A 20,723-nucleotide genomic window follows, 5' to 3' on the forward strand; every position below is an offset into this window, starting at 1 on the left:
CAGATTGCTCGAAGGTATGGGCTGGGTTGTCACCAGTATGCTGATGACACCCAGCTCTATCTACTTATGGATGGCCGACCAGCCTCCGCCCCAGAAAAGCTAGACCGGGCATTACAGGAAGTGGCTGGGTGGCTCAGACTGAGCGGGCTGAGGCTAAATGCGAAGACAGAGGTCCTTTGCTTGGGTCGTCGGGGCCTGGGGAGGGAAATCCCCCTACCAGCTTTTGAGGGTGCGCCGCTGATAGCGGCGGACAAGGTCAAAAGCCTGGGGGTACTATTGGAGTCCTCCTTATCGATGGAGGCTCAGATAGCAGCCACTGCCAAGTCCGCATTTTTTCATCTTAGGCGGGCAAGGCAGTTGGCCCCCTTCCTGGAACGTGACGATCTAGCAACAGTGATCCATGCCACGGTCACCTCGAGGTTGGACTACTGCAATGCTCTCTACATGGGGCTGCCTTTGTGCTGAACCCGAAAGCTGCAGCTAGTGCAGAATGCCGCGGCCTGGCTGCTGTTAGGGCTCCCAAGAAGGGAGCACATCCGGCCGAGGCTCTGGGACCTGCACTGGCTGCCGATAGCTTACCGAGTCGGTACAAGGTGCTGGTTATTACCTTTAAAGCCCTATATGGCCTAGGACCTGCCTACCTGAAGGACCGTCTCTCCCCGCATGTTCCCCAGAGAGTACTGAGATCAGGAACACAAAATCTCCTAGTTGTCCCCGGGCCAAAGGAAGCCCGCTTAAAATCGACAAGGGACCGGGCCTTTTCTATTATGGCCCCCTCCTGGTGGAACCAGCTGCCGGAAGAGGTGAGGGCCCTGCGGGACTTAGCCCAGTTCCGCAGGGCCTGTAAGACAACCCTCTTCCGGCTGGCCTATGACTAGCTGGTACAAGAAACTGAGTGTAGCTATACTGGATGTCCGCTGCCCCAATGTTTTAAATGTTTTAAATGCCAAATGTTTTAAATGTTTTAATGTCTTCAATGGTTTAATACTTAAATCTAAATGTTTTATCTTTAACTTCTATTTATGTTATATTCTTGTGTTGTAAGCCGCCCTGAGCCACTTGTTGGGAAGGGCGGGATAGAAGTCGTAAAATAAATAAATAAAATAAAAAAAGATCAATTCCCCATTATACCCTATGAGTATTGATCTCCACATAGGGGAATAATGAAGTGCTCAGCAGACGTTTCCCTCCCCCCCCCAACCCCGTTTCTGGCGACTCTGAAGCGAGGGATTGGCCTCTCTACTCATGAGTTGCTGCCAGCTTCTTCAAAGTAACACAGACACCCCATCCCAAGAGGAAGCCTTTCCATCGGAGACTGAAGCCTCCGGAGGTTGAAAGGCACATGGCCCTCTGGGGGTGGGACTTCCCCCCGCCGCCAGCTGACTGGGGGCGGGAAGGAGCCTGGGAAAGTGGAAGAACCCCCGCTGGGACCTGGGGATTGGCGAGCTTAATACCGGAACATCCAGTTGCCCTCCTGAGCATTCAATAAAGAGTTCAAGATGGCTGCATTTCAGCAGAAATGGTTCCAAGCGAGGCTCCAGCAAACAACTGAGGTGGAATTCATATGCCAAATTCGACATCCCGAGAACTATCCCCCTTCTAAAATTCTATTACAATGATTGTACTTCGAAGCGGGTAGATCTGTTCAGGAGGGCATTGGTGGGCTCAATAAGGGCTACAGTAAAGTTGCTCCCTTTGGCATAGGATTGCCCAGGACTTTTTATGCAGAAAAAGCCCAGCAGGAAATCATTTGCATACTAGGCCACACCCCCTGACATTACCATGGCTTCACACAAGGTGTTTTTTTTTGTGCAGAAAAAAAGCTCAGCAGGAAGTCATTTGCATATTAGGCCATCCCCCCCCCGACGGCAAGCCATTTGGAACTGCGTTCCTGTGTGTTCCTGCTCAAAAAGGCCCAGAGACAGGGCCTTTTCAATCATAGCCCCTTGCTGGTGGAACCAGCTACCGGAAGAGGTGAGGGCCCTGCGGGACCTTGGGCCGTTCCGCAGGGCCTGTAAGACAGTCCTCTTCCGGTTGGCATACAACTGATCGGTACTTGAAAATTTCGAATAGAAGGCTGTAGTATGGTATTTTGGTAAATGGCTTTGTTTTGCTGTTTTTACTGGTTTATTGTTTAAATGTTATAAATTGATGTATTTTAAAACTTAATCCCATGTTAGAACTTTTGTGTTGTGAGCCGCCCTGAGTCGCTTTGGTGGAATTGGTTGGCCACTGTGTGAGACAGGATGCTGGACTAGATGGACCCTCACTGGTCTGATCCAGCAACGCTTTTCTGATGTTCTTCTCAGAGGAAGGCCTCAGCCTCTCTGCTCTGTTTTCAGACCTCCAGAGGAACTGGTTGGCCACTGTGTGAGACAGGATGCTGGACTATTGGGACCACTGGTCTGATCCAGCAAGGCTCTTCTGATGTTCTTCTCAGAGGAATGCCTCACTCCCTTTGCCCAGTTCTTAGACCTCCAGAGGCTCTGGTTGGCTGCTGTTTGAGACAGGATGCTGGACTACTGGGACCACTGCTCTGATCCAGCAGGGCGCTCCATATATTCTTATCTGTGTCATCCAGAGATCCACTGTAATTCCGAAAGCTCTGCAGGCTCCACCTGGAGGTTGGCAACCTTATTTCACAAAGTTCCTCTTTGGGTATTTCTGTTCACTGCTCAGATCCATCCCGCTCTGGAGAGCCAGTTTGGTGTAGTGGTTAAGTGTGTGGACTCTTATCTGGGAGAACCGGGTTTGATTCCCCTCTCCTCCACTTGCACCTAATGGAATGGCCTTGGATCAGCCATAGCTCTGGCAGAGGTTGTCCTTGAAAGGGCAGCTGCTGTGAGAGCCCTCTCCAGCCCCACCCACCTCACAGGGTGTCTGTTGTGGGGGAGGAAGGGAAAGGAGATTGTGAGCCGCTCTGAGACTCTTCGGAGTGGAGGGTGGGATATAAATCCAATATCTTCATCTACCTCACGGGGTGTCTGTTGTTGGGGGGGGGGAGGGAAAGGAGATTGTGAGCCGCTCTGAGACTCTTTGGAGTGGAGGGTGGGATATAAATCCAATATCTTCATCTACCTCACGGGGTGTCTGTTGTGAGGGAGGAAGGGAAAGGAGATTGTGAGCCGCTGAGACTCTTCGGAGTGGAGGGTGGAATATAAATCCAATATCTTCTTCATCTTCATCTAATTCATTTATAGTTGGGAATGGTTCCCCACATTCTCTTTGTCATGTAATGCGCTCCTCTATTTGGATTATATACGGTAAGGAGAAGAGACGGGCACGCTATTTCTTAATGTTTGCTTTGGAGACAGGCGTCCTGTCTATCCAATTGCAAATCCTCTATTGGACGCGACAAGCTCCATTCGGACTGTTTTATGGAGCCTTCCCTGTCAAAGAATTCTGAAGTTTCTTTGGCAGTCAAAGGACAGAAAAGCCGATTGCGGAGAGAACATAAACCGCACATCAACCGGCGGAGAGGGAGCCTTGAGAAGCATCTGTCCACGTCACTGTCCACATGGCACGAGGCAGCAGACGTCAGCATGCAGCCTTGCCCGATTGGATGACCAGGGGCCCCGAAGAACACCAGGAGAGGTATAAATACAACAAGCAAAGCAACTGAACATCTGTAGGACCTCGAGACAGAGAGAGAAGAGCAAAAAAAAGAGAAAAAGCCATAAAGTCGGGGTGAGTATCCTTTTATTAAGCTTTCTAATCTGCGAGCAAATATTTCCAAATGCGAATGTTGTTTTCCAACTTACGTTGCTGGGAGAGCATGTTGTCTGAAGATGTTACGGCGCATACGTTTACGATGCATTCTTATGTTCCCCCAGGGGTGCGTTTGAACCTTATAATAAATGTGCAAACTTCTTCCCGTTCGAACAGGTAAAGCTGACAGCACGTTCTGCCATGGGAGGGTTAGGGAAACAATACTGGAAACATTTCTCCTACAATGTTTGCCCCTTTTTTGCCTTCTTAGGGCTGCAGTTCTTCTCGGTGATTAGTTAGGCGTTCATTTCTATGTAGTTATACCTACATATTCCTCGGGGCTGCTTGAAACATTAAACAATCCTTACCACGTCAGGAATGAGTACGCTCCATAATGTTCGTAGGGCGTTCTCATTTTTGGCCTCTGATCCAGCAGCTGTTATTGAACTGTGGAAGCCGGATCAATGCTTGTTTGGCAAAACAGAGAACGTTGGCAGCACTTAGAAGATGGTTGTCATTTCTTTCTCGTTTCAATGCCATCAATATAGGCGGTACTTGACCAGGGGTGGGATTCTAGCAGGAACTCCTTTGCATGTTAGGCCACGCCCCCTGATGTAGCCAATCCTCCTAGAGCTTACAGGGCTCTTTTTAAAAAACTCTTGGAGGATTGGCTACATCAAGGGGTGTGGCCTAATATGCAAAGGAGCTCCTGCTAGAATTCCACCCCTGCGCTTGACCAAGAAACATAAAATCAGGCCTCTGTCCTGAGGAGCTTACAATCTAAGTCTAAACGAAGGGGAGAGAGAAATAATGCATAAGTCCGCTTGCGGAGAGGGCGGGATATAAAATTAAAATAATAATGATGATGATGATGAATTGTGAACAAGTGTGATTTCATGTAAGCTGTTCTGACTAGCTGGAATTAAGAACATAAGAGTAGCCATGTTGGAACAGGCCAATGGCCCATCCAGTCCAACACTCTTTGTCACACAGTGGCCAAAAAAAAATTATATATATATATATATATATATATATATATATATATAAAATACACACACACACACTGTGGCTAATAGCCACTGATGGACCTCTGCTCCATATTTTTATCCAATCCCCTCTTGAAGCTGTCTATGCTTGTAGCCACCGCCACCCCCTGTGGCAGTGAATTCCACGTGTTAATCACCCTTTGAGTGAAGAAGTACCTCCTTTTATCCGTTCTAAGCTGTCTGCTCAGCAATTTAATTGAATGCCCACGAGTTCTCGTATTGTGAGAAAGGGAGAAAAAGACTTCTTTCTCTGCCTTCTCTGTCCCATGCATTACCTTGTCAACCTCTATCACGTCACCCTGCAGTCGACGTTTCTCCAAGCTAAAGAGCCCCAAGCGTTTTAACCTTTCTTCATAGGGAAAGTGTTCCAACCCTTTAATCATTCTAGTTGCCCTTTTCTGCCCTTTTCCCAAAATTGGTTCTCCTTGCAGAACAGAGCAGTGCTGCAAACAAAGAGAGATATTTCTCCCTCTCTTCCTAAATACTAGAACTCGAGAGCATTTGTTGATGTCGATGTGCAGTAGCAGGGCTTTTTTGAGCAGGTACGCACAGGTACGCAGTTCCAGCTGGCTTGGCATCTGTGGGTGTGGCCTAATATGCAAATGAGTTCCTGCTGGGCTTTTTCTACAAAAAAAGCCCCGGGCAGTAAGTTCAGGACAGACAAAAGGAAATATTTCTTGATACAAGTGATTAAAATGTAGACTTTGCTGCCAAAGGATGTAATGATGGCCAGTTTTAAAAGGGGATTAGACAGGTCAGGGTGACGGAAGGGAACCTCCGCATTCCGAGGCACTAAGCCTCTGAATGCCAGAGCTAGGAATAACATCAGAGGAAGGCCTTGGCCTCTCTGCCCTGTTGTTGGCCCTCCAGAATAACTGGCTGGCCACTGTGTGAGGCAGGATGCTGGACTTGATGGACCTTCACTGGTCTGATCCAGCTGGGCTCTTCTGAAGTTCTTATTGCCATGCATTTTTCCATTTGTACAAAAACCAGTTCCCCAGATCTCTTGTAAAGTTTTAAGCAAGATGCGTGTTCTTCTTGTACAGTGGAGAATCCCGTCTGACTGGCATGCTGGCAATTGGTCTTCCCTTTCCATGGATTCGCTCAAGAGGAGTTCAATACACGTCCTTAGTAGCATTTTAAAAAAGACTGAGCTCTTCTTTGCAAAAAAATCAGAAACATATATACTATATTTAAAGACCTATGCATGCAAAGCAAAGCTCTCAAAGTTCCACCCCATCTCTGGCATTTTTTACCGTTGCCCACTATACTGAATGGCTTCTTCCTTCCAGGGCTTTTGTTTTGTAGCAGGAACTCCTTTGCATATTAGTCCACACCCCCGATGTAACCAATCCTGCAGGGGCTTACAGGGCTCTTAGTACAGGGCCTGCTGTAAGTTCCAGGAGGATTGGCTACATCAGGGGAGCAAAGAAGTGCCTGCTACCACAAAGCCTTCCTTACTTCCATTCTGACAGCAATGAAGATCCTGTGAATTTAGGGGGAGGTATTTGTGAGTTTCCTGCATTGTGCAGGGGGCTGGACTAGAGGACCCTGGAGGTCCCTTCCAACTCCATGATTCTATTCCTTCCTTCCTTCCTTCCTTCCTTCCTTCCTTCCTTCCTTCCTTCCTTCCTTCCTTCCTTCCTGACAGCAATGAGGATCCTGTGAATTTAGGGGGAGGTATTTGAGAGTTTCCTGCATTGTGCAAGGGGCTGGACTAGGTGACCCTGGAAGTCCCTTCCAACTCCATGATTCTATTCTCCTTCCTTCCTTCCTTCCTTCCTTCCTTCCTTCCTTCCTTCCTTCCTTCCTTCCTTCCTTCCTTCCTTCCTTCCTTCCTTCCTTCCTTCCTTCCTTCCTGGCAGCAATGAGGATCCTGTGAATTTAGGGGGAGGTATTTGAGAGTTTCCTGCATTGTGCAAGGGGTGGGACTAGGTGACCCTGGAAGTCCCTTCCAGCTCCATGATTCTATTCTCCTTCCTTCCTTCTTTGCATCAAGACTCTCCACTCTTTCAGACGACAGCATGGCATGTCAGAAGCCCCTCCTTCTTCTCCTCTGCGTGATGATCACCTTAACCGTCCACCTGTCCCAAGCTCAGCACTGGTCCCACGGCTGGTACCCTGGAGGGAAGAGAGAGATCGATCTGCCCCAGAGCCCAGAGGTATCCTGTCACTGCTTGTGATTCTCTACCAATGATGCAAATCCAATGATTCACATAAGAACCGTGTAGTGGTGAAGTGTGCGGACTCTTATCTGGGAGAACTGGGTTTGATTCCCCACTCCTCCACTTGTACCTGCTGGAATGGCCTTGGGTCAGCCATAGCTCTGGAGAGGTTGTCCTTGAAAGGGCAATTGCTGTGAGAGCTCTCTCAGCCCCACCCACCTCACAGGGTGTCTTTTGTGAGGGAGGAAGATAAAGGAGATTGTGAGCCGCTCTGAGACTCTGAGATTCAGAGAAAAGGGCGAGGTATAAAACTACGTCCTTCTTCTTTTTCTTCTCTTCCTCTTTCCCATCTGAATTCAGGTCTCTGAAGATATCAAACTCTGCAATGGGGAAGACTGCACTTATCTGAAGATCCCAAGAGAGAAGATTGTGACCACTCTTCTGGTAAGCCATGGCTCAGTGGTACAGGATCTGCTTGGCACACAAAAGATCCCAGGTTCAATCCCAACATCTCCGGTTCAAAGAATCAGGTATTAGGTGATGAGAAAGAGAGCCGCTGCCAGTCTGAGTAAACAATACTGACCTTGATGGACCAATAGTCAGTTGCAGTATGCATTTTCATGGCAGGGGGTGTGGCACAGTGGTAGAGCAGCTGTTCAACATGCAGAAGGTCCCAGGTTCAATCCCCAGCATCTCCAGTTAAAGGACCAGGCAGGAGGTGATGGGAAAGACCTCAACCTGAGACCCTGGAGACTAATGGAGAAGAGCTGTGGCTCAGTGGCAGAGCATCTGCTTGGCATGCAGAAGGTCCCAGGTTCAATCCTCGGCATCTCCAGTTAAAAGGACCAGGCAGGAGGTGATGGGGAAGACCTCAGCCTGAGACCCTGGAGACTAGTGGAGGCCTGTGGCTCAGTGGCAGAGCATCTGCTTGGCATGCAGAAGGTCCCAGGTTCAATCCCTGGCATCTCCAGTTGAAAGGACCAGGCAGGAGGTGATGGGGAAGACCTCAGCCTGAGACCCTGGAGATTGATGGAGAATGGCTCTGGCTCAGTGGCAGAGCATCTGCTTGGCATGCAGAAGGTCCCAGGTTCAATCCCCGGCATCTCCAGTTGAAAGGACCAGGCAGGAGGTGATGGGAAAGACCTCTGCCTGAGATCCTGGAGAGCTGCTGTCAGCCTGAGCAGACAATCCTGACCTTGTTAGACCAAGAGTCTAATTCCGTATAAGGCAGCTTCATGTGTCCATGCATAAGCAATGGCCCCACCATGAGGGCTGAGGGCTTCCCGTGGGTGGGCTTTTTCTTGAGAGGTGATCATGCTGCAGGGAGGGAGAAGAGCAAATTACTGGTTGCGTAGGCAAGCAGAGGACAATTCCAAAATGCTTGGCCAAGAGCGGGACTTTTTTTGTAGCAGGAACTCCTTTGCATATTAGGCCACACCCACCTGATATAGCCAATCCTCCTGGAGCTTCCAGGAGGCCCTGTAAGAAGAGCCCTGTAAGCTTTTGGAGGATTGGCTACATGAGGGGTGTGTGGCTTAATATGCAAAGGAGATCCTGCTACAAAAAAAGCCCTGCTGGTACCCATCAAGTGATTTTAGAAACTGGGTGGAGTCAGGTGGGGCTATTGGCCCAGCAGGGCTTCTGATTGGCCACTGGAGATCTGATTGGCTGCCACCACAACACAAGGATGTTCCCTGCCTGATTGCATGTAAGATGTGTGTAAGCAAGTGAATATTTCAAAGCAAGATATTTATCTTAAAAGGCATCCTGTTACGGAGAACTTCTTCCTGAAGTGTCAAAGAGGTACTATCCGAGTTAGGCATAACTTCACTCCCTGACACTGTGTTGTTAGCTCTGCCTCCTGGGGCTGCCATTTTGTGGTTGGCTCCACCTCCCATAGCAGCCATTTTTTGGTTGTGCCCAGTGTTCCATCTAAGCTGAGTTAGTGTGAGCTAGCTCACAGATATTTAGCCTCCAGCTCGCACATTTTTGTCTTCGCTCAGGAAGGATGACCCCAGAGCACGCTAATTGATGCAGCAGCTCACAACTTTAATGCCAGGAGCTCACAAAATAGAATTTTTGCTCAGAACATTCTGCAGATTAGGGGAAACACTGCGCCCACCACTCTGAGACAGGATGCTAAACTAGAGGGACCACTGGATGGATACAGCAAGGCCCTTCTGTTTTTATGAAGGCCTTTTCCTCTATACCATGTTGCTGGCCTTCCAGAGGAACTGGTTGGCCACTGTGTGACACAGAGAGTTGGACTGGATGGGCTATTGGCCTGATCCAACTTGGCTTCTCTTATATTCTTTTGGAGATAGGGCTTCTAGTGTCCTGGCCCCACTGGTGGACCTCCTGATGGCACCTGGGTTTTTGGCCACTGTGTGACACAGTGTTGGACTGGATGGGCCATTGGCCTGATCCAACATGGCTTCTCTTATGTTCTTTTGGAGATAGGGCTTCTAGTGTCCTGGGCCCACTGGTGGACCTCCTGATGGCACCTGGTTTTTTGACCACTGTGAGACAGAGTGTAGGACTCGATGGGCCATTGGCCTGATCCAACATGGCTTCTCTAAAGGATGCTGAACTAGATGACCCAGTGGTCTGATCCAGCAGGGCTCTTCTGATGTACTTATGAAGGCCTTGGCCTCTCTGCCCTGTTTGTTGGACCTCCAGAGGAATTGGTTGCCCACTGTGTGAGACACGAAGGATGCTGGACTAGATGGACCACTAATGTGATCCAGCAGGGTTCTTCCTTTTTTATGTTCTTAAAAAGCATTGAGGAACAAAGTAATCAGTCAGTCTTTATTAAGGCCCACAGACCATTCAGAAGCAGAAAAAAGCCCCCTCAAAAACTATTATAAAATGAATTATCTACCTATAATCTCAACATACATCATTCATTGTAATATATCAAATTAAATATATCAAATAGATCAGATTAAGGGCTAGAATCTGAGTAAATCATACATCAGACATTAAGAACATAAGAGAAACTATGTTGGATCAGGCCATTGGCCCATCCACTCCAACACTCTGTCACACAGTGGCCAAAAAACCATAACAAAACAGGTGCCATCAGGAGGTCCATCAGTGGGGCCAGGACACTGGAAGCCCTCCCACTGTGCCTCCCCCAAGCACCAGAGCATCACTGCCCCAGACAGAGAGTTCCAACAATACGCTGTGGCTAATAGCCACTGATGGACCTCTGCTCCATATGCTTATCCAATCCCCTCTTGAAGCTGCCTATGCTTTTAGCCGCCACCACTTCCTGTGGCACTAAATACCATGCGTCCGTGTACTGCAGAGAACAGAAAGTTCTTATCATGGACTGACCCTGTGAGGTGTTGAGAGAAAGAAGATTGTCTGCCGTCACCTTGTCCAAGGTAACGTACTAGTCCTTCGAGGAAGGAGAGGACCAGGCATGCAACGCAATTAAAAGGATCAATGTTGATCTTAACTTCCTTCTAAATGGTAACCCCTGGAATGATATATTCTTTTTAACAGGCCGACTTGTTGGCAAAACACCTGCAGAAGAAGAAGTGATCCCGTGCGTGTTTTGGAAAGCGTCGTGCGTCTGAACAAACAGCCCACCCCTCTTTGCCTTCATGTGGAAGTCCTGTCCCCCCCCCCGCCTTTATGAAATCTCTATGGACTTTGCAGTGGTCGTTGCTCAAATCCCCAGCATGTACGTTAGCCCTGTAAGTGGCTGGAAAAACGTTGGTGCTTGAATGCCGCCCTGTTGGAATGAAGGTTCTCGAGGAGCTCTCTTTGTGCTTGCGTGAAACTCCAGTATGTTCAATAAAAATACTTTATTTTGCTACATAAATCCATCCGCACGCCTTTGTGCCTGGTGTGTATTCAAAGAGGGCTGGGACGATCAGGGCTTTTCTTGTAGCAGGAACTCCTTTGCATATTAGGCCACACCTCCCTGGTGTAGCCAATCCTCCAAGAGCTTACAGGGCTCTTCTTACAGGACTTACTATATAAGCTCCAGGAGGATTGGCGTGAGTGGCCTGATATGCAATTTTGGGCAATTTTGACCTGTATCGATGGAAGCATAACATCCAGATCACGTGAAGTGATGGTATCGCTTTACTCTGCTCTGGGAAGACCTCACTGGAGTCTTGTGTTCAGTTTTGGGTACCACATTTTAAGAAGGATATAGGCAACCTGGAACGGGTTCAGAGGAGGGTGACAAAGATGGTGAGGGGTCTGGAGACCAAGTCCTATGAGGAAAGGTTGAAGGAGATGGGCATGTTTAGCCTGGAGAGGAGGTGGGTAAGATGTGATAGGATCCCCATCTTCAGGTACTTGAAGGGCTGTCCTAGGAAAGGATGGTGTGGAATTGTTTTCTGTGACCCCAGAAGGTATGACCAGAACCAATGGGTTGGAATTATATCAAAAGAGTTTCTGGCTCAACATTAGGAAGAACTTCCTGACCGCTAGAGCGGTTCCTCAGTGGGACAGGCTTCCTCGGGAGGTGGTGGACTCTCCTTCCTTGGAGGTTTTGAAACAGAGGCTAGATGGCCCTCTGACAGCAATGAGGATCCTGTGAATTTAGGGGGAGGTGTTTGTGAGTTTCCTGCATTGTGCAAGGGGTTGGACTAGATGACCCTGGAGGTCCCTTCCAACGCTAGGATTCTCGGATTCGAAGTACAGCGCAATCACCAACTGTTGCATTGACAAGAAACTTTATTCAGAATCCACTGACCTGAACTCCAGTCGTAACCCGACTTATATATATGAATTTTTATAACCAAATTGGAGGGAAATATGCCTATTCAACAACGGTTGAAGGGTGGAGGAGAACGTTACATGATAGTGTCAAAGAACTGGACTAGTGTTCCTCGTGTTTGATTTCTGATGGGGATTTTGGACCAGTGGGTTGGCAAATTCTGGAGATCCAGTTTCCTTTCAGCTTATTTGTGGAGGAGGGCCTACCGCGCGAGCTTCAGCTGACGCAGCATATCTCTTCCACTTGCTAGATCTTTTGCGACCAGAGTTAGGCCCTTATGCTTCACTTGGAGTCTGCCTCTGGGAAGCCAGGTATATTGTATCTTTGCCTTCATCAGCACTGAGGTAATCGGCCTCAACTCATCACGGATGTTTCTGCCTTTCCGGAGTATTGAGCTTTGTCTCAAGTCTTGGGATTCCTCCATGAGGTCCCTCCGTCTTTCATCGGTTGAGGCAACTGTGGGGCCAAAGGAAGGAGGGGTTGAGAACTGCCCTGTCCCCTCCCACGCCATTTCTGAGATGTTCTGCCAGGCCTTTGGTGGAGGACGTGTCATCGGCTGGCACCTCCCCTTCCCACTTCCCCCCATGCTTTGTCCATTTTCTCCCCCTCCCCCCAGATGATGCTCTAGTAGTCCAGAATCATGGAGGAGGAGGAAGAGGAAGAAGAAGAAGTAGATGATGATGATGATATTGGATTTATATCCTGCCCTCCACTCTGAATCTCAGAGTCTCAGAATGGCTCACAATCTCCTTTACCTTCCCCCCTCACAACAGACATCCTATGAGGTAGGTGGGACTGAGAGAGCTCTCCCAGAAGTTGCCCTTTCAAGGACAACTCCATGAGAGCTATGGCTGGTCCAAGGCCATTCCAGCAGGTGCAAAGGGAGGAGTGGGGAATCAAACCCGGTTCTCCCAGATAAGAGAGCTCTGGCTGACCCAAGGCCATTCCAGCAGGTGCAAGTGGAAGAGTGGGGAATCAAACCTGGTTCTCCCAGATAAGAGTCCACGCACTTAGCCACTGTACAAAACTGACTCTCTTAGAATCCTAGAGTTGAAGGGATCCCCAGGGTCATCTAGTCCAACCCCCAGAAGGTAAACACTCATAGAGTGCCATCTGGGAGTTTTTTTTTGGGGGGGGAGGTGGAATTAATCTAATTTATTGTGCTGTTTTTAACTTATACATGTTTTTTATGATATATGTTGTACATCACCCAGAGCCCAGAGTGAGCCAGGATGGGGGTGATTAATAAATAATATTGTTGTTGTTAATAATAGTAATCAGGGTTTTTTTTGCAGAAGGAATTCCTTTGCATATTAGGCCACACCCCATTGATGTAGTCAATCCTCCTGGCACATCCACAAACCAATTGCCCTTTCACCACACCCCCTCCAGCCTAGAAATAGCAGCTCTCCAGCAGCCCTGGCCCCACTCAACGCACAGCAGCCAAGAAGGTCTGAGCGCCTGCTCCGGCTGCAACGCCACTGAGGATGTTCTCCGCAGCTGAGAACGAAACGTCTGGAAGGAAAACTTTCTCCAGTAGAACACAGCACTTGAGCCCGAAAGATTCTACAAACCCTAATGATGTTACCAGCCGTGAAAACCTGAAATCTTTGATAATCCTCCTGAAGCTTACAGTAGTAGCCCTGTAAGCTCTTGTAGGATTGGCTACATCAGGGGGGGTGGCCTATTATGCAAAAAGAGCTCCTGCTACTAAAAGAGCCCTGATGATGATGCATGATAGTCTCAGCATGGTGTCACGCATTATGAAGAATTATAATTATTATCCTGCTTGGGTCACCTCATGAGAAGGCAAGAGTCACTGGAAAAGGCAGCCATGATAGGAAAAGCCAGGGGTAGAATTCTAGCAGGAGCTCCTTTTCATATTAGGCCACACACCCCGATGTAGCCAATCCTCCCGGAGCTCTCAGCAGGCCCTGTATGAAGAGCCCTGTAAGGAATTCTAGCAGGACCTCCTTTGCCTATTAGGCCACACACTCCTGATGTAGCCAATCCTCCGGGAGCTTACAGCAGGCCCTGTACGAAGAGCCCTGTAAGAAATTCTAGCAGGACCTCCTTTGCCTATTAGGCCACACCCCCTGATGTAGCCAATCCTCCTGGAGCTTACAGGAGGCCCTGTACGAAGAACCCTGTAAGGAATTCTAGCAGGACCTCCTTTGCATATTAGGCCACACCCCCTGATGCAGCCAATCCTCCCAGAGCTTACAACAGGCCCTGTGCTAAGAGCCCTGTAAGGAATTCTAGCAGGACCTCCTTTGCCTATTAGGCCACACCCCCTGATGTAGCCAATCCTCCTGGAGCTTACAGGAGGCCCTGTACGAAGAACCCTGTAAGGAATTCTAGCAGGACCTCCTTTGCCTATTAAGCCACACCCCCTGATGCAGCCAATCCTCTTGGAGCTTACAGGAGGCCCTGTACGAAGAACCCTGTAAGGAATTCTAGCAGGACCTCCTTTGCATATTAGGCCACACCCCCTGATGCAGCCAATCCTCCCAGAGCTTACAACAGGCCCTGTGCTAAGAGCCCTGTAAGGAATTCTAGCAGGACCTCCTTTGCCTATTAGGCCACACCCCCTGATGCAGCCAATCCTCCCGGAGCTTACAACAGGCCCTGTGCTAAGAGCCCTGTAAGCTCTTGGAGGATTGGCTACATCAGGGATGTGTGACCCAATATACAAAGGAGCTCCTGCTAGAATTCCACCCCTGGGAAAAGCTAAGGGCAGCAGGAAAGTGAGGAAAGCCCTGTGCGAGACAATGGTGCTGTCAGAGGGTGTGGCCTAATATGCAAATAAGTTCCTGCGGAGTTTCTACAAAAAAGCCCTGTGTGAGACAATGGTGCTGTTGGGTGTGGCCTAATATGCAAATTAGTTTCTGCTGGGCTTCTTCTACAAAAAAGCCCTGTCAATAGCAGTAGAAAAGAGCAAGAGCCTAGCAACACCTTAAAGTCCAGCAAAATTTGTGGCTGCAGGGGATGGAGCTTCCGGGTTACCTGAGGATCTGAGCAGCGACTTGCGAAGGCTCCTTCCCTGCCGTGAATTTGGTTCATTTTTAAGGTCCTGCTGGACTCTGGCTCTTTACTACTGGAAAACCTGCTTCTAGCAAATGCCTGGAGAATGTGGTTTTGTGCCCTCTTGCAGGAATGTCCTTGCCTCCTTACGCTGAGACGCGCCCGTACACACAGTCACAAGTTTGGTGTTGAGAGGTAGTTTGGTGTAGTGCTTAAGTGTGCGGACTCTTATCTGGGAGAACCGGGTTTGATTCCCCACTCCTCCGCTTGCAGCTGCTGGAATGGCCTTGGGTCAGCCAGAGGTCTCTTATCTGGGAGAACCGGGTTTGATTCCCCACTCCTCCCCTTGCAGCTGCTGGAATGGCCTTGGGTCAGCCAGAGCTCTCTTATCTGGGAGAACCAGGTTGGATTCCCCACTCCTCCGCTTGCAGCTGCTGGAATGGCCTTGGGTCAGCCAGAGCTCTCTTATCTGGGAGAACCGGGTTGGATTCCCCCCTCCTCCACTTGCACCTGCTGGAATGGCCTTGGGTCAGCCATAGCTCTCTTATCTGGGAGAACCGGGTTGGATTCCCCACTCCTCCACTTGCAGCTGCTGGATTGGCCTTGGGCCAGCCATAGATCTCTTATCTGGGAGAACCGGGTTTGATTCCCCACTCCTCCACTTGCAGCTGCTGGAATGGCCTTGGGTCAGCCATAGCTCTCTTATCTGGGAGAACCGGGTTTGATTCCCCACTCCTCCACTTGCAACTGCTGGAATGGCTTTGGGTTAGCCGTAGCTTTCATAGGAGTTGTCCTTGAAAGGGCAGCTTCTGGGAAAGTTCTATCCGCCCCACCCACCTCACAGGGTGTCTGTTGTGTGTGTGTGTGTGTGTGTGGGGAAGGTAAAGGAGATCATGACTGCTCTTATACTCTGAGATTCAGAGCATAGGGCAGGATATCAATCCAATATCTTCTTCTGCATCACAAGCTGTGCGCACTGCATCTCTGTCTTCTCTCTTTCCTTTCGGGCAGCTCTCCTAGTGGGCTGTTGGGTCATAGTAAAACTCACCTCTTGAGCTTTCCTCCTCCAAGTCAGCCCTGGTGACAACCATGATCAGACAGGACAGAAGCAGCATTGCGAGAAACGGACGCAGCATCTTGGAAGGTCTTGAGAGAGTCAGAAATGAACTATTTCAGGCCTACTCTGCTCCGTCCTGCAGTGTGATCTTGCCTGGACCTCCTCGGTATTTATCTTCCTCTGAGTGACGGAAGACCGGCTCTCCTTTCCCAGAACGTTCTCATTTCCATGACAAATTTGCAGGTGATGTACCTCGGAGATAGGATCTCTTCCTCAAAGTCTCTTGTTCTATTGCTACCATGTTCCTCGTGGCAGATTTGATCAAGGAGTAGCTTCAGCGTTGCATGGCCACAAGGAGGGGAGAGGAGGAGGAGGAAGCAAAAGAAGATATTGGATTTATATCCCGCCCTCCACTCCAAGGAGTCTCAGAGCGGCTCACAATCTCCTTCACCTTCCTCCCCCACAACAGACGCCCTGTGAGGTGGGTGGCGCTGGAGAGGGCTCTCACAGCAGCTGCCCTTTCAAGGACAACTCCTGCAAGAGCTATGGTTAACCCAAGGCCATTCCAGCAGCTGCAAGTGGAGGAGTGGGGAATCCAACCTGGTTCTCCCAGATAAGAGTCCGTGCACTTAACCACTAAACCAAACTGGCTCTCACCAGTAGGTGAGGTAGGTGGACTTGGGTCAGGCTTGAGAAGCCTTGGGTCAGCCTTGAGAGAGCTCTCCCAGAAGTGGCCCTTTCAAGGACAACTAACTACGAGAGCTATGGCTGACCCAAGGCCATTTAGCAGCTGCAAGTGGAGGAGTGGTGAATCAAACCCTGTTCTCCCAGGTAAGAGTCCACACACTTAACCACTACACCAAACTGGCTCATCCTAGAGTCATCCCTAGAGAGTCATCCCTAGATAGTCAGTGCGGTGTTGGGAATACAGACAAGTATTGGGATATTGAGCATAAGAGAAGCCATGTTGGATCAGGCCAATGGCCCATCCGGTCCAACACTTTGTGTCACATAAGAACATAAGAGAAGCCATGTTGGATCAGGCCAATGGCCCATCCAGTCCAACACTCTGTGTCACATAAGAGAAGCCATGTTGGATCAGGCCAATGGCCCATCCAGTCCAACACTCTGTGTCACATAAGAACATAAGAGAAGCCATGTTGGATCAGGCCAATGGCCCATCCAGTCCAACACTCTGTGTCACACAGTGGCCAAAAAACCAGGTGCCATCACGAGGTCCACCAGTGGGGCCAGGACACTAGAAGCCCTATCTCCAAAAGAACATAAGAGAAGCCATGTTGGATCAGGCCAATGGCCCATCCAGTCCAACACTCTGTGTCACACAGTGGCCAAAAAAACAGGTGCCATCAGGGGGTCCATCAGTGGGGCCAGGACACAAGAAGCCCTCCCACTGTTGCCCCTCAAGCACCAAGAATACAGAGCATCACTGCCCCAGACAGAGTTCCAACAATACGCTGTGGCTAATAGCCACTGATGGACCTCTGCCCCATATGTTTATCCAGTCCCCTCTTGAAGCTGTCTTTGGAGGGTGGACTCTGGCATTTCACCCCACAGAGCTTCCTGCCCCCCACCCTGATTTCCAGGAGTTGCCCAACCTGATCTGGCAATCCTTCTCCTCCATTTCCTGCCCGTGGCCAAGATGGAGCTCACAACCCCATCTTCAAAAGCATCCCTTAAAAGCTGTTTTTCACATCTAAATCTATATCCCCAACTTCCATGTTCCACTTTTGCTAATATTCCATACTGTTTTGCTGTTAACGCTAATCAAATCAGCGTGTAGTATTAGCTTCAAGAAGATGACCTTTGGAAATCCAGAGAAATCCAGAGAAGCCTACAAAGAATGCCCAACTTTCCAGCCAACGGGCATTCAAATCCCCGTGTTTTGATGAAGATGGAATTTCTGATCTGATACACTCCATAGACTGGCGCACAGTGAGTAGTGAGGCAGCACATTGTCCCTATTACGTCCAACCATGTCTGTATTAAAAGGTACAGTGGGGGATATGGGACCGTTCCAGTTAGTAGAGCGGAGAATTTCTTTGAAGGCCTGGAGCCTGATCTTGGGAAGATCTTCTTTGTGAGCAGGAAGGAAGGACTCCATTGAGGAAGCCATGGCCCTCAGTCTGAAGGACCTGAGCAAGGCTCAGATATGGATACCGTGGACCAAATGGACAAATCTGTGGGTTCTGGGTCAAATTAAGCCTCAATTCTCCCTAGACAAGGGGTCCCCAACCCCTGGTCTGAGGACCGGTACTGGTCTGCGGCCTGTTAGCAACCAGGCTGTGAATTGTATAATTATTTCATTATTTATTACAATGTAGTAGTAGTAATAATAAGACGACATTGGATTTATATCCTGCCCTCCACTTTGAATTTCAGAGTGGCTCACAATCTCCTTTATCTTTCTCCCCCACAACAGAAACCCTGTGAGGTGGGTGGGGCTGAAAGAGCTCTCCCAGAAGCTGCCCTTTCAGGGACAACTCTGTGAAAGCTATGTCTGACCCAAGGCCATCCCAGCAGCTGCAACTGGAGAAGTGGGGAATCAAGCCCAGTTCTCCCAGATAAGAGTCGGCACACTTAATCACTACGCCAAAATAAAGTGCACAATTGCATCATTCCAAAACCATCAACTCACAACAGACACCCTGTGAGGTGGGTGGGGCTGAGAGAGCTCTCCAAGAAGCTGCTCTTTCAAGGACAACTCCTATGAGAGCTATGACTGACCCAAGGCCATTCCAGCAGCTGCAAGTGGAGGAGTGGGGAATCCAACCCGGCTCTCCCAGATAAGAGAGCTCTGGCTGACCCAAGGCCATTCCAGCAGCTGCAAGTGGAGGAGTGGGGAATCAAACCCGGTTCTCCCAGATAAGAGAGCTCTGGCTGACCCAAGGCCATTCCAGCAGCTGCAAGTGGAGGAGTGGGGAATCCAACCCGGTTCTCCCAGATAAGAGAGCTCTGGCTGACCCAAGGCCATTCCAGCAGCTGCAAGTGGAGGAATGGGGAATCCAACCTGGCTCTCCCAGATAAGAGTCTGTGCACTTAATCACTACACCAAACTGGCTTCTTGGAGGCTGAGGCACAGCTTGTTCTTCCAAAAACTCTATGGCATTGTACCCTGCTTCACTCCAGCCAGGAGTTTCTCAACCTGATCTGGAAACCCTGCTCCTCCATCTCCTGCTGGTGGTCAGAGGGATCTGGAAACCCTGTCTTTAAAAGCATCCTTTAAGACTCTTTTTCACATCTAGGTCTAGATGCCAGACTTCCAGGTTCCCATTCGGAAGAAGAAAAAAGAAGAAGACTATAGACTTATACCCCACCCTTCTCTTTGAATCAGAGTCTCAGAGTGGCTCACAATTTCCTTTATCTTCCTCCCCCACAACAGACACCCTGTGAGGTGGGTGGGGCTGAGAGGGCTCTCACAGCAGCTGCCCTTTCAAGGACAATCCTTGCCAGAGCTATGGCTGACCCAAGGCCATTCCAGCAGGTGCAAGCAGAGGAGTGGGGAATCAAACCCAGTTCTCCCAGGTAAGACTTGATATCCTGCAACTGTTTTGCTATGAATCCCTTCTGATCACTTCTGAAATCAGCTTGTTTTATTAGATCAGTTTCTACCCAAGCATCAAAACAGTACCCGGATTGCCTTCAACAAAATCCAGAGAACATAAGAGAAGCCATGATGGATCAGGCCAGTGGCCCATCCGGTTCAACACTCTGAGTCACATAAGAGAAGCCATGTTGGATCAGGCCAATGGCCCATCCAGTCCAACACTCTGTGTCAAAGAAGAACATCAGAGAAGCCATGTTGGATCAGGCCAATGGCCCATCCAGTCCAACACTCTGAGTCTCATAAGAACATAAGAGAAGCCATGTTGGATCAGGCCAATGGCCCATCCAGTCCAACACTCTGTGTCACATAAGAACATAAGATAAGCCATGTTGGGTCAGGCCAATGACCCATCCAGTCCAACACTCTGTGTCACATAAGAAAATAAGAGAAGCCATGTTGGATCAGGCCAGTGGCCCATTTAATCCAACACTCTGTGTCACATAAGAACATAAGAGAAGCCATGTTGGATCAGGCCAATGGCCCATCCAGTCCAACACTCTGAGTCACATAAGAACATAAGAGAAGCCATGTTGGATCAGGCCAGTGGGCCATCCAATCCAACACTGTGTCACACAGTGGCAAAAAAACCAGGTGCCATCAGGAGGTCCATAAATCTTCAATGAAAGAAAGCAACACCACGTTCCAGCTAACAGCCGGTCAAATTCCCATGTTCTGATTAAGATGAAATTTATAATCTGATACACCCCATTGATTGGTACACAAGGTGAGAAGTGTGGCAGAGCATCCCTATTAAGTTCAACTATGTCTGTATTTAAAAGGTACAGTGGGGAGGGGGGAATATGGGGCCGTTCCATTTAGCAGAACGGAGAATCCCCTTGAAGTCCTGGAGCCTGATCTTGGGGAGATCTTCTTTGTGAGCAGGGAAGATTGATTCCCTCATGGAAGCCTCAAGAGCCCTCAGGTTGCAGGGCCAGAGCGGGGCTGTTAACAGGAGGACATTTGGGAGGACCTTCATTCACAGGGCACTTCACACATACACACACATAGACTACCAGGGGAAGTTGAAGGCATATGGTACATAGCAGGAGTGGCCAAACTGTGGCTTGGGAGCCACGTGTGGCTCTTTCACATATAGCTAGCTCCAAGCTAGCAGCTCGGAGAATGCATTTAAAGTTCAAATTGTTTTCTTTCCACCTCTTCTCCCTCATCTATCTATCTATCTATCTATCTATCTATCTATCTATCTATCTATCTATCTATCTATCTATCTATCTATCTATCTATCTATCTATCTATCTATCTATCTTTCTATCTATCCATCTATCATCCGCCCAGCCGTCCACCCGTCCATCTGTCTATCCAGTTTGGTGTAGTAGTTAAGTGCGTGGACTCTTAT

At 49.1% G+C, this 20,723-nt stretch overlaps 1 protein-coding gene and 1 non-coding gene across 2 annotated transcripts; both read left to right on the forward strand.

The window, feature by feature from the left end:
* Positions 1 to 6,752: 6,752 nt before the first annotated feature.
* Positions 6,753 to 10,535, forward strand: LOC132577678 (progonadoliberin-2). Its single transcript, XM_060247473.1, has 3 exons — positions 6,753 to 6,916; positions 7,280 to 7,363; positions 10,430 to 10,535. Exons 1-3 carry the CDS (start codon positions 6,779 to 6,781, stop codon positions 10,466 to 10,468), a joined length of 261 nt encoding a protein of 86 aa, XP_060103456.1. The 5' UTR covers positions 6,753 to 6,778; the 3' UTR covers positions 10,469 to 10,535.
* TRNAA-GGC (transfer RNA alanine (anticodon GGC)) lies at positions 7,816 to 7,889 on the forward strand. The gene has a single exon. It is a non-coding gene; the product is annotated as a tRNA-Ala (tRNA).
* Positions 10,536 to 20,723: the final 10,188 nt, after the last annotated feature.

Source organism: Heteronotia binoei, chromosome 9 (assembly GCF_032191835.1).
Source record: "Heteronotia binoei isolate CCM8104 ecotype False Entrance Well chromosome 9, APGP_CSIRO_Hbin_v1, whole genome shotgun sequence".
NCBI classification, from domain to species: domain Eukaryota; kingdom Metazoa; phylum Chordata; class Lepidosauria; order Squamata; family Gekkonidae; genus Heteronotia; species Heteronotia binoei.

Coding starts and splice junctions, on each gene's coding strand:
- LOC132577678 (XM_060247473.1), top strand. CDS start 6,779: ATGGCATGTCAGAAGCCCCTCCTTCTTCTCCTCTGCGTGATGATCACC. Junction 6,917..7,279: donor ATCTGCCCCAGAGCCCAGAG/GTATCCTGTCAC, acceptor ATCTGAATTCAG/GTCTCTGAAGATATCAAACT. Junction 7,364..10,429: donor AGATTGTGACCACTCTTCTG/GTAAGCCATGGC, acceptor TCTTTTTAACAG/GCCGACTTGTTGGCAAAACA.